We start from the raw sequence: 13,715 nt of genomic DNA, 5'->3' as shown, positions 1-13,715 counted from the left end.
TACACTTGATACATTAAAACACTTTTGAGCCCTCTTTACGCTGTCAACATAGCAATGAGGCTTACACTAAGTAAGGAAAAAGTTAAAGTTGACACGAATAACAAGTATCCCTGATTCACATACATTTTTATGACTAATTAAGCTTTTACACACTTTTTTTTTATAAGAATATCAAAGTCCTGATGTAGAAAAGCTTTTAGCAGACGAATCATTTACTCCTCGCGACTCCTTACGGCCATCCTCACCCCTAGGGCTCTCTTACAAAGTTACCCTGTGGGTTTTTTTATACAACTTTACGGAGACAGACTATGTACAATTAGTGTTGGACGGCGGTACAAAATTTTGTAAAATAAAATTAGAAGCAGTTTTTTGCTACAAAATGTTCATTTCAAAAATATCCTTCTCATAAATATTCACACATTATACAATTTGTAGTATTCTGCGCAACTTGGTGCAAAACTATAAATATATGTACATACCAAAAAGAGAATTGATACAAGTTGTATTAGGAAAGGGTAATATTTTTCCCGCAAGATACCGAGCTTACAATATTGGAAGCTCATTGTGCCGATGTTCGCCATCGTGAAAATTAACGCTAAGCAACTTTAACATCAATTTGTTTTCTTTCTAAATTCACTTCATTATTCCCGCGTTCGGATGATTTTTATAATATAGTTGGCTCATTACGTCATACACACGTTGCCATACAGAGGACGGCATGCTTAACATGTCTTTTTTAACTCCGACGCCGCCGTCTGCTGAAACGCCATCATATGGTGTCGCCGACTTTGCCATAGTTCTTAAACCACCAGCCGCATTATTATTATTAGCCCCAAAAACAGTTTTGTAATTCAAAGCATTTGACTTTTTTAGTAAAATTGGACTTGTTGGCATCGGGTTATGAAATACAGTTTGTGTATTTGTTAATTTTCGTGTTTTCAGCCCACTTGGTGCAGCCAACTTTCTCCGTAGTGGTTCTTTAGTATTTTCACTTTGTTTTGCCACAAAAGTGGATGGTTTTTCAATTTTGCTGGTCGGCTCATCCAGGTCAGGCAATTCAAGCTCCGTCACTTTGTATTGTTTTGGTTTTTCAACTTCCATTGGTGACGCCGACGAATGAAGCGACAAGGACACGGCTGTCGGTTTAACATGTTTACTTGGTGTTTGAACGGATTTTAAAAATACAACCAGAGGAGTAGGAGCTAATGAATCCGATTCTAAAAGATATATAAAAAATATATATATAAAATAGAAAAATTTAGCAAAACAAAAATGAAATGGTACATGGGGAATTCATATAAGTAACGTAATTACAGGAAGTAAACCTCACATAAAAAAAGAAACAGAAAAAAATAAAAAACAAAATAGTTCGCACCTTCCAACCCATTCGCAGGATGTACTATGACGTCATCGTCGTCCGAAGAAGCGAAAGAATATTGACCTAGAAAGTGACACACAAAGATTACATGCGCAGAAATGATGCGCAGTAGCTTAGTTAAATAGTTAACTTATGTTGAAGTGAACAAACAAAAATAAAACAGTTAAAGTAAAGCACCTTATGGATAAAAATGTTAGCGAATTAAAAAATGGTTAAAAATTTTAAGCCGTGGAAAATGTTATACAGAGTCTTAACAGTGTTTTTACCGACTAACTTTTGAAACCGTAAAAAAGAAGAAATATTAGAAGCAAAAATAGAAAATCGGTCCTTGCATTACGGAAGAGAGAAAATAAAATTGTAGCAAATCTTAGTCAGCATAAAATAAGTTCAGTTGGTCGAACAAAATTAGTCATCATTGAGCCAAAATTTTACTTTCTTTTCACCTAATACAATGTAAAGAGCAAGCAAAATTGCACTACAGAGGTAGATTCCCAAAGATTAAAAATTTAAGTTAAATTAGGGAGATTTCAGACCTCAAGTTTGTTATTACAATCAAGAGTCGCGTTCACACACTTTGCTATGACAAACAAGAGTCGAGGCTAAGAAGAAAATAGAGGAGTTTAAGCTGCTCTAAAAACATAAACCGAAGTTTTTCAAGCTGTTGAAAATTCTTAGGACTTAAATCCCGATTACTTCCACCACAGTTCTTTCAGTTTATAAATTAATTGCGACATTCAAAACAGACTGTGCATTAGCCTATTGTTTTGCACAATTTTTGCACAGATCAATTTAAAAATCAATCCAAAAAATAAAACTCACGTTCGCAGTTCTTCCCTTCAAAACCTGCCATACATTCGCAATGGTAGCCTGTATCATCAAATAGAGAAACCGGCTGATGTGTTCGGTCTATACATGTTCCATTATGAAGGCATGGCATCGAATAGCATGCTGGGTAAGGAACTAAAATGTTAAAGGCATATATAGCATAGCTATCATCCATTAACAGTGAAATGAAACTAAAGCAGTCTAGCTAGTTATTTTTCAGGCATACTTGAGCAACATTTTTTTAAGGCGTATTTACAGGTGTCATAAAACCAGGTTTAAAAATATTGTTTAAGTTCGTTTAAAAGTTCCGCACATTTCAAATTTCCAGGCATAGTGACCACTCTTCAAAATTTGTAAATGAGCAGTACCATAAATAATATATTCGTGTTTATAATCACTGTGTGGGTGATGAAACAATTAGATGCAAAAATAGTTTGTAGGGAAGTGTTCATTAAATTTATTCGGCTTTAACTTGAGTGTTTATTCCCAGGGCGTTTATTCAAGAGTGGGCGTTTATTCCGTTTATTTAAGCAGTAAGGCTAAACAAAGCAAATATTACTAAAAAAATTTATGACAAACCTTCACATAACCTGCCACTGTATTGTGCAGTGCAGTAACATTTGAATGAATGCTCATAATCAAAGTGGACATCTGGATCCGGATTGTTTGTAATGTCAACACAACGACCATCGTGTTGGCATGGAGACAAATGACAGGCCCCGGGACCACTGATTGTGACTAAAATAAGAAGCATCGAATTATACACTTGTAATATCTGACATTTTCTGCATTCAATTTGAGGATCTTTGCAGACAGTAAGTGAGACGAAAGTCAGATTCTGCTTCGTGGTAAGAACTCATACAAAAATTGTTGTTCTGTCAAAGTTTCCTTTATAAACTCCTCGTTTGTTTACCTGATGGTTCATAAAGCAATGAAGAGATAGAAAGACAATGGACTTTTCATTCGTTGATGGCACACTGGGTTCAGGAAAACACCTGTTCAAGAAAGCTGCAATAAATATCTAAAGTCACTCAATTTCTACGTATGTCTATTTTAACGTGAATCACAGTACTGATTTCTTCAAAAACGAATCTTTCTATAAATTTATGAATTTATGAAAGGCAACAACAATGGCAGAACGAAATACACACCTTCACAGTTTCGCCCGGTAAAGCCCGATTTACAATTACACTTATATCCGTGTGCATCAAAACTGACATCGGGAAGTTTATCGGGATCCAGACATGATCCTCCGTTTAAACAAGGATCAGAATAGCACGCGAAATGATTAACTAAAAAAAAGCATTACAAAACAAATTGAATTAGACCTAAAACATACCAAAAAACACACATGCTTACCACTGTGGAGAAGAGCGCAATAGATTTTGACACATTCGTAATAATTCTGTTTGCGTTTTTTAAACTTTATACACAAAAATTGTATATTGTTGGACTTCTTTTTGAAGACTCGCCATACTGATGACTGTGGTGTTTAGCACCTGCCCTTAGCAACTGTTACTAACCTAAACGAATTACCTTGACAAGACAACTTTCACGGTTTTTTCCAGCAAATATATTTCAGTGCGAAAAAAAGTTAAAAAGTAAGGTTTAATTGTTTATTGGTTTAAGGAAATTGTCTTTAAATTTTTTCTTATTTTTTTCTTTTTTCTTCTTTACTCTGTTTTTTTACTCCGCCTTTTTCTTATTTACTCTGTCAAAATTTGTAAAATTTGAGAATTTTAGTGACCAAATGCACACCATAACAATAACCAGCAAGCAAGAGCTTTTGTTGACCCCTGTCTCGATCGCCCTTAGCAACTACCAACCAAAACAAATCACCATGACAACAAGACTTACGTTCACAATTCTTTCCAGTAAATCCTTTCATACAGAAACATTCGTAGTCGTCAACGTGATTTAAGTGTTTACGATGTGTTTCGCTGGATGAATCGAAACATGTCCCGTTGTTTTCGCAAGGTCCGGAACTACACGCAGCAAGACTGGTTTCTACATAAAAAAAAAAAAGTTAATTTGAAAATATAAACCCATAATGAAGTTGGTTATAAGCTGTTTTAAAAATATAATCAAAATATAATAAAGTCATTTGCCCGTGGAAAATCCAAAGGGATTCACCCAATTTAGCAATGTCGATAAAAATATATCGCATTCGTTATTTGTAGCTTTAAGATTTCGTGCGCAAATAACACGACTTGTTTTCGGTCTACAGACAAAATACTAATATAGAGATTTGGCAGATAAAATGACAAAGCTAGTACGCGAAACTGATTTTAATAATCCGTTAAATTTTTTATTCATGTTAAATCATTTCTCGTAAATAACAAGTGCCATTGAGGCAAGTACAAACCTTCGCAATTTTTGCCTCGATAACCTTGAGTGCAAAAGCATTTGTAGTCATGTCGATCCAACATTAATATTCCTTTATCTTTACTGTTCGATTCATCTACGCATGCGCCACTATGCAAGCAGGGCGAACTTATGCACGGATTGGGAACTAAAAATTAATCTTTCAATAAAAATAACTAAAGGTCATTGGCACAAAACTTCTAGTAATTTCACTCCAAGCACACAGTCATAAAAAATTCAGCTGAATAATGAACTAACCGAGTTGACAATCAAATCAAAAGCAACTAGCTGAACTTACATTCACACCGGGTGCCAACATAACCAACTGGGCAATCACACGTAAATATCTTTCCATCTTGGCCAGGATTGCACTTCCCTTTGTTATCGCAAGGATTGGGATGGCACACGTCACCCATGGCTATGGAAAATAAATACATAAACAACACTGACTCATTAAAGATGCGCAATTTTTTGTCCGATATAAGCAGACCCAAATTTCTTTCTGATTTTTACTGCTTCTTTTATTTAACGAATGCTTTCAAATTTTCAGTTAGCCTAACATTTTTATTTTCCCACTTCTACACTAACCTTTACATCTGAAGCCATTTCCAATGAAACCAGTTCGGCAAACACAGTGTCCATGGCGACAGAATGCTTCGATATCACAATCGGCACATTTATCAACTAAAAAAATTACGTGTAAAGGTGCCACACTATATATTTTTGGGAGAAAATCTTCATAGACTATACGTATATTTAAGGCCTGGGCTTATACTTTTAGTAGAAAAAGTAACATCAAAGCACTATAATGGTGCACCTTTCGACTAGATGGTCAGTAAGAAGAGAGAGGTTTTTCATACTAGTGTAAGCCACCCTTAGAGTTGCAAAGTACAGTTCACACTAGTAAGAGCTTAGTTGTTCACTATAAAATAGATATAGTTACTTTTATATAAATTTTCACGACAAATTTTAAATAGGCACTTCAGTCACGTGACCAAAACGTCTTGAAATCCGTTAGCGGGATTTATAAAGAAAACGCGTCCGGCTAACACGGGGCGCCAGTCCTATACCTACCCAAATATAAATTGCTAAATTCCCATATAAAACAAACGAAATATATTTTCACTTGGGTAGATATCTTTTGTTCAATGATGAAATTCATATAATCTGGAGGATAATATTTAAACAGGTCCGCCATGGCAGAAAAAAAATTGCTTTTAAACTTTCAACTGTTATGAAATGGCGTCTATGTAGTCAAAGAACAAGTATCGCCTGGATTTTCAAACTTTGGGGTATGTAAAATATTTCTTTGAATAAATTTTGAAACATATCTTACTATTTTTCTGTGAATTTTCAATTTCTGTTTTGTGTACCTTTCTAATTTTTGATCGAAAATGCTTCTCAGTGAAGAAAGTACACATTTTGTTTTTACTTAGCTCAATTTTGTATGACTTTTTATCACATTTACAGTCTTCCTATGGGAATAATACTTAAAGAGGTTTTGCCGGGATTATTGGGACTGATGTGGTTTTGATATTTGTTTTTCATACTAGCTAGGAAAGGTACTCAACTAGTAGTAGATGTAGCTAGCTACAGCTAAGCTAGCTAGCTAGCTAGCTAAAAGCTAACAGGTGTTTGAGCCAGCAGAAACATCTTTTACACAAAAAAGTTCACGGTTGTAGGAAGCAGTTGCATATATATGCACTTGTAGCAGAGAATCGGTAAGTAAACCGCAACCATTTTGCAACATGGACTTTTGTTAAAGCTACACATTTAGTGTTCTACCTTTTAATTAGCCAAGTACTGTTGTACCGCATTGCATATCATTAAGTGTTATTAAAAAAAGATAATGGACATTTTGAGTTCGTTTTAAGATGTAACGCTCTTTCTTTTGATCGATTTTATGATAAACAAAATGACCAAGTAGATAAAAAATATAGTTGACAGTTTATCTACTGTTTAACCGTTTATTCTCCAATCCTTCTTAGCGTCAGATCTATTTTACTTTTTTTTTATTTGTTCTTTTGTTCAGTAATCTGTTTGTCTTTTTTAAATGTCCTGTCGACATCTTCCGATTTGTCTGATACTGTTGGACGTGGAGTATATGATGTTTTAAATTGTGGTACAGAATTGCGTTTTTACACCGTCTTCGAAATTTATTAAAGGTTAAAATAATAAATATGTTTCTTTCATTGCCAAAGTTAATAAAAGCTAATGCATTTTCATAATTCTAACAAGAAAACCGTCCGTATAACATTCGTATTGTATACATAATATATACTTAAATATTGTATTGATTATGTTTATATATCTTGTATCTATGGCAACGTTCTTGTTTATATAGGCCTCTTGTATAATTTTTATTTTTCTTGAAAATGGGTGTATGACACCCGAATTGTCGTAAAATGTTGTTTTAATTTGTACACATACACATGGATGTCCAAGTTTTAACATAAAATATTGTCAATCGAATTTCTAATGTCTCATGTAAAAACAACAAGAACTGAAGCGGTTTGAACACTCACACAACACTATGATGATAAATATTTAAAATATATTTATTAAAATATAATATACTAGCCGTTAGCCTGTGGAAAAATCCACGGGTTCGCCCGTCCTTTTTATACATAATTGCGTGCGTCTGGTTCTTGCGCAGCTAAGCTACCATTTTGCGTGACGGACAAACGTATACGGTATTATAATATAGACTAGCCGGGAAACCCGGCGTCGAAACGCCGGGTTAAGCCACAAGTAAAGGTGTGATCCGGCATTGAACACTCTGTGGAGCGCTTAATAAGAGCTGTAAACTGTCCCACACGATCAGGTGGAGCGCTTTAGTACAGGTATACAGTATGTCGTTAATCATTTGAAGCGCATACAACATTATAGTGTGCGACTGTAACATATTTTTCAAAAAATAACTTTCCCGCAACGATAACTGATATAAAAACAGAGTTTACAAAGTGTTGTTACTCCATCATAGCAAAAACAATCGGTCAATATTATTTTATTTTGTGGAAAAGTCTTTTTAAAAGTTAAAAAATTAATCGTGACACTGGGCTGAGCGCTTAGTACAGTTAAACCGTGTTGTACAGCGTATAGTAATAATACCCTTTTGAAAAAAACTTTCTCGCAGACACAGGGCTGAGCGGTTAGTCCAGGCGTGATTCCCAAGAAAGTTTAAAAATTAATTGTCACAGTGGTGGGCTGACCTTAGTATATACAGGTAAACGGTGTTGCACATGCCCATAGGCGTAACAGCCTTTTACAAAAAACAGTCTGTTTTTAACACTGGGCTAACCGCTTAGTACAGTTAAACACAGTTGAACAGGCGCATAAGGCGTATTACCCTTTTCCAAAAATGTTCATTGCAACTTCGGTTTAAATAAAAACACAGGGAACAGCCTGTCGTTACTCGTCCAGCCAAAACAATCGCTCAGCCATTTCATTTGCAGAAAAAGTTTGCAGAAAAATAATAAAATATGTAGCTATTAGCATAAAAATTATATATTGCTTAAGAATATTGTTGTAGCCAAACTGCATTTTTATACTTTCACTTTTTAAGGAGCTAGCTAAATAGCCACAGCCTCAACATAAAAATAAATGTTGGCTAGGATAAAAAGCTCTTATACCATACAGAATAGCAATAAGTGAGGCTCTAGCTAGCTAGTAGCTATAGCTAGCTAATCTTCGTTCCTAGCCAAACATCCTAAAACTGGTGCGTTTAAGATCTGTACGTGGCTAAAAAACGTGACAATATATTTATCCTAACATTGAAAACAAACAGAAAACAAATATTACAAATATATAAGGCTTTTAGAAGATAAAAAAGTCAAACAGGCGTACAAACCTCACACACTGACCACAAACACGACCATTATCAAAATGGCCTTCGTTCCGCGAAGATTTTGGATTCTTTCTGGTCGCGAAAATCTTGGTTTTTTTTTAAAGAATCAGGCGTTGTGAATGGTGTTCCACGCGCGAGCGGTCAAAACAAAGTCGGTAAAAATATATCGCATTTGATATTCGTGCGCATTTTAAAAATTTCGTGTTTCCGTTACGGGACACGGCTTTCGCGGACACACAGACAGACAGACAGAATACGGCTATTATTAAAGAGATACAATGATAAAATTTGGTATAAAATATTAAAGCACAAACTTAGAGAAAGAGATGATAATAAATTGAATCATATTAAAAGCTGTGACTATTTTTCGATAACTGAGATAATTGTCAACACACAGTAAGTCAAAACAATCATTTCAAGACAATGAACATCCTCATTTGATGCGAGATTTCTCAAAATTCGAATAGAACATATATCTACTGGTTTCATTATTTTGGGTATACTATATAAAGCTACACGATAATAAGAAAACAACAAAAAAAACGCTGCTATACGCCAAAAAAACAATACATAAACAAAAACGTTTGGTCAATATAGCGAGCTATTTGTTGTGGCTTTGATTTTGATACTATTTGCGCCCCTTTCAACTTTTCGTTACCACCATGACAGAACGCAGGCCATACGAAATCACACATTCCTACGAATGTGTGAAATTAATCACACATTTCTACGAATGTGTGAAATTAAGCATATTTGTAATTTAGGAGCTGGTCTGCAAAATCTTTTATAGGTCTGAAAAATACACGTTTTGGAATTTTTCATATATTATTCACAATACTATTTATATTCCTACCAATAAAATTACGTGGGTAAGCTTGTATAAGCCCTATATGGTTACTCACAAAACTTTGATTGCAAACCGACATGCAGATTCCAAGTTATGGGGTCGTCAGCAAAAAATTAAGAGGCCTGGGACGAGCAAACGAGTGTAATTTTGGCAAAAAACTTAATGTTAATCAATTCATCTTTATAACATCTATGTATTGATAAAGTTTGAATGCACATCTTTTAACTGGTCTAAAATTATTGATGACAGAAATATGAAATTCTTATGAATATCTTGAGAACGAAAAAAGCTTTTTAAAAAATTTAAAGACTTGTTAGCTAACTTTTTAAGCTCTATAATATAAGCCCAACATTATTTTATACCTTTATGTTCCCTTTAACATCAGTAAACTTAACAATACATATTATTCTTTTAGGGCCCACTAAAATTTGTCGAAATTTTTTCGAGCATTGTCAGCCTGATTTATTTTTATTTTTTTCTCAACAGTAAAAACTCATATTTAGAATTCAGCCTTGTTTTGTTCTTAATTATGGAATGTTTTTCTTAAATTTGTTAGAAATCTGTGTTTATATTTAAAATAATTATTCGAGCTGGCGAACAATCCATCTCGAGAGAGAATTTGTAGAAAACGTACATCCTGCATTGTTCTTATTTCATGCGAATTTTTTTGAGTTTTAAATACACTGATTTCAGCCTGGAACTGCCAGGCTCGTGTTATCATAAAAAATTATGATAAAAAGGTGTGTATAAAGGGTCGGTTTCCATTTCAAAAATAAAAGCCGTCGTGTGTCTGTTTGTCTGTAACGGAAACACGAAATGCCTATACAAAGGAAGGGCGACCCCATGGATATTTTTACGGGTTGACGAAACAGCGACTGTTATACAAAAGTGACTCAAAAAATTTTCATGCTAATTGAAACCGACCTTTAAAAAAGTTTTTAAAAATCAACCAGTTGGTTACATACCTTCGCACATGTCTCCAGCAAACCGTGCTCTGCACAAGCACGTGACGCTTTCATCAATTTTATTTACACACTTTCCACCGTGTTCACAAGGATTGTTGATGGCGCATTCATCATGAACTAAAGAAAAAAGCAACACAGTCACGCTTTAATGGCGTTTTAAACGGGTTAATTAAAAACACGGAGTGCCCTAATTGGGGTGGTGTTTGGGGTGGTAGTTTTATTTTATAGATCAGATATTATGTGCTCTTCCTCACCAGAAACTGTTCCATTAAGTTCGGAATAAACGGTTTCTATTAGCGATTATTTCACAGGTAAATAATTTGAAAAAAAAGTTTCGCCCATGCAAGGTTGCAAATGTGGTTAGAATGTTTTCTTCTCAATGACCAAATAACATGGAAACGAGGCTAACAATTTTTTTCGAATGTAATTAACTTGGAAAGAAACTTTCAACCATTACTAGAGCTAAAAATTCTCGTTTTTGGCTGTTTAGAATTTATTAGCTTGTCAGGCTTGCTATCTTTATCTCTCTTTCTGTTTTTTATATGCTACCTTCCATTACCGGACAGCATTGGTGCGAAAAGTATGTTAGCTAAAATAAGAGGTGTCTGACTTTTGGAAAGGTAATATTTGGGGGCTTTTTTATCTGGAAATCGTGTATTCTGTCTTTTTCGAGTTGTGAAATTATTCCGGAAAAAATAGAGTGATATATGTTATATGATGATGATGATGTTATATGAAATTGAAATCCTGGTTCAGTCTCTTTTTTATGGTCCAACAAAAGCACTACATGTCGACGATTAATTTCTACATTTAACTAAAGATCAACTTATTTCCAAACTACAAGAATTTACATAAAATATCACCAAGAGCACACTATTTGAAAGTTTTATTGTGTAAGTTTGCAAGATATTTCAAATAGTAATTTATGCTTACTATCCTATGACATCGTCAATGATGTCAAATGGCAGTAAATATAAAGGTAAGATGAGATTGAAATCTTTGAAGCTAAATATCTCAAGAACGAAAAAGGATTTTTAAAAGATCCCAAACGACTTGATAAACAACTTTTTAACGACATACAAAAATATCATTTTCAATACAGGAATCCCTTGAAGTTGTAGCTGCATCACTTTTGCAGGTGTCCTCTAATTAAAAAAATGTTCAAAAATACTATTTTGTGTATAAAAATGAAGCCGTTAATTGGAGTATACGATAACTCCTTGTTTGCTTTTTAAGAAAGTTTACTATGAAAATGTGACCAGGACTCGGCCGATGTATAGCCTAGTTAACTAAGCTTTTTAGAGGATATCATAATCCGTTTCTCTCAAACGAAAGCTTAGACGCAAACAAATGTCTGAGCAAATCCCTAAAAGTCCGCGTGGTCACATCTTACTCTCTTAAATAATAAAGGAATTATTTATATTTGTTCGGGTGAGTGAGGCCATCGCGTGCAAGACAAAGGATTTCCCGATATTAAACATGTGACCAAAGAACAATAGAATTAACCAATCAAAAAGCGCGGTCAGAATTCTGACCGTAAAAAAATCGTTCAAGACCCAGCGTAATTTATCTCACCTTAACAATGTCCACAATAACAATGTCCTGGTGGTAAGAAAAATTATGCTGGGTCTCCTGGCTAACCGGTGTAACGAAATCTTTCCGCACGTGGTTAAACTAAAAATTCCTTAATTGTTTTGCTTAAAAAAAACGTTACAACTACGACAAATTTGAAAGTAAGTCTGGCAATGAGCATGTTTTAATCCAACGTTGCCGCATATGCCAACCGCAGACGAACGATATAAACAGCGCGCGGAAATATCTTGTAAATAACAAAAACCGATTAAAAAAATGTATGTCGGTAAAACCTTTTAATTGGAAAATAATAAAGTGACCGATCCAAAGTTACGTCACTTTTCAATGACATTTTTATCGACAAAAACTAATGTGCAGTTGTATAAAAAATAAGGAAAGTTTGTTAAAATAGAAATGCTTATGTAAAATCTCCAACTTTTTCTATCCCTCTAGCTCTAACCAACTTTAAAAAACATCAGTGGACACACTCACGTTCACAATTGTATCCTCTCCAACCAACTGGGCATGCGCACTGATAACCATGTATTGATTTTGTCAGCATGCATTTGCCCTTATTATTGCAAGGATTAGGATCGCATGGATGGGGGTCTAAATAAAATAAAGATGATAAAAAATATACCCACTGTAATCTGTTTTTAATCTCCTGGACGTTCGCAATTCTGATTAAAAGTATGTTAAATACGTTTAAATCGTACGTAAGGCGTATGAATAAAATAAATCGCCTTTGACTAAACTTAGTGTCTCTTTTCAGGGCAAGGATCGTATTTCCAAACTTGAGAATAATTTTTCTTGGTACATGATTATGCAAACAAGAAAGAAATTCTAGCAAAAGATATAAATGGTTTTACGCTAGTAAACGGAATGTTGCCATTTTTTTTTCTAACAAAAACATTCTTTCATATCCCGAAAACAACGTGGCATAAAAAATTTTTATGTTAAAATTTTGTCCCCTAGAAACGATAACGGTCGCCGCCATTATCGACATAAGCCATCTTGGTTCGTACATATTTTGCTGATTTGTGACGTCTGACGGTGTACATCAGCTCAGCAGGACTTGTAAGGTTGCACTCACTTTTTGGTCTTCCAAGAGAGAATGTAATTTATCGCGAGGTTCGAACGATGAAGAAGACAAGTTAAATTCCAGTAAAACAACGTTGTATAAAGCTTTGGTACAAAAACGGGTGCACGCTATCTTCAATTTGGAAGAAATCAATAAAAAATGTTCCATATGTACAAAAAATATTTAAAAAAAATGTATTTATTTAAGTAAACATTAAAACTCACCGTCGCAGTTCAGTCCACCATATCCGCTTATGCAATGACATTGATAGCTGTCACCACGTGGAATGCACGTGCCACCATTATTGCAAGGCGAACCACGGCAAGGATTAAGATCTGGAAGGCAATAAGAAGTCATTCAAGTGTTTAAAATGTTTTGCTTTTTATTAAATCCTGTCGAATCTTTATTGGTGGAAAAGATCGAACACGGGTTTGGATTGGTTAAGACAATTTCAATGTACATAAATTAAAATGAATGACTACGTAATAAATCTCATTGAAAATTTTGGCGAATTTATTTCTAAACGAAGATTCGACATCTGCAAATGCATTTTTATAATGACCGACAACCGACACCGACACCGACACATAACTTTTAAAAAAGTACACAAAATAGAAACATGAGAAATGATGCAAAATAAGAAAAGTATATTTCAAAAATTTAGTCAACAACCCAAAGACTTCTCATTCGTGAAGTTACACAAAATTAGTTTTCTTTTCTGAAAGTTTCAACTTCACTATGTGAAGCATGCATACAAGAAAACTACAAACTTGTAGTTCTTCTTATGACAGCTTCGCAGTATCAACTTGTCGTTATCAAATTCTCATTTTCCAGGT

At 34.4% G+C, this 13,715-nt stretch overlaps 1 protein-coding gene across 1 annotated transcript; it reads right to left on the bottom strand.

Annotated features, from left to right (window-relative positions):
- Positions 1-131: 131 nt before the first annotated feature.
- On the bottom strand, positions 132-13,236 carry LOC130648073 (fibropellin-1-like). The gene is made up of 12 exons (XM_057454092.1): positions 13,104-13,236; positions 12,291-12,641; positions 10,227-10,343; positions 5,156-5,251; positions 4,866-4,985; positions 4,569-4,715; positions 4,061-4,210; positions 3,355-3,495; positions 2,783-2,941; positions 2,198-2,338; positions 1,376-1,441; positions 132-1,217 (listed from the first exon to the last, which is right to left on the bottom strand). Exons 1-12 carry the CDS (start codon positions 13,234-13,236, stop codon positions 634-636), a joined length of 2,205 nt encoding a protein of 734 aa, XP_057310075.1. The 3' UTR covers positions 132-633.
- Between the last annotated feature and the right edge of the window lie 479 nt (positions 13,237-13,715).

Source organism: Hydractinia symbiolongicarpus, chromosome 6 (genome assembly GCF_029227915.1).
Source record: "Hydractinia symbiolongicarpus strain clone_291-10 chromosome 6, HSymV2.1, whole genome shotgun sequence".
Taxonomy (NCBI): domain Eukaryota; kingdom Metazoa; phylum Cnidaria; class Hydrozoa; order Anthoathecata; family Hydractiniidae; genus Hydractinia; species Hydractinia symbiolongicarpus.
The sequence above is the reverse complement of the archived record's forward strand: the minus strand, read 5'-3'. Positions and strand labels throughout refer to the sequence as shown.

Coding starts and splice junctions, on each gene's coding strand:
- LOC130648073 (XM_057454092.1), bottom strand. CDS start 13,236: ATGACTTCTTATTGCCTTCCAGATCTTAATCCTTGCCGTGGTTCGCCT. Junction 12,642..13,103: donor TGGTGGACTGAACTGCGACG/GTGAGTTTTAAT, acceptor ATCTTTTGCTAG/AATTTCTTTCTTGTTTGCAT. Junction 1,218..1,375: donor TCCTGCGAATGGGTTGGAAG/GTGCGAACTATT, acceptor TATATCTTTTAG/AATCGGATTCATTAGCTCCT.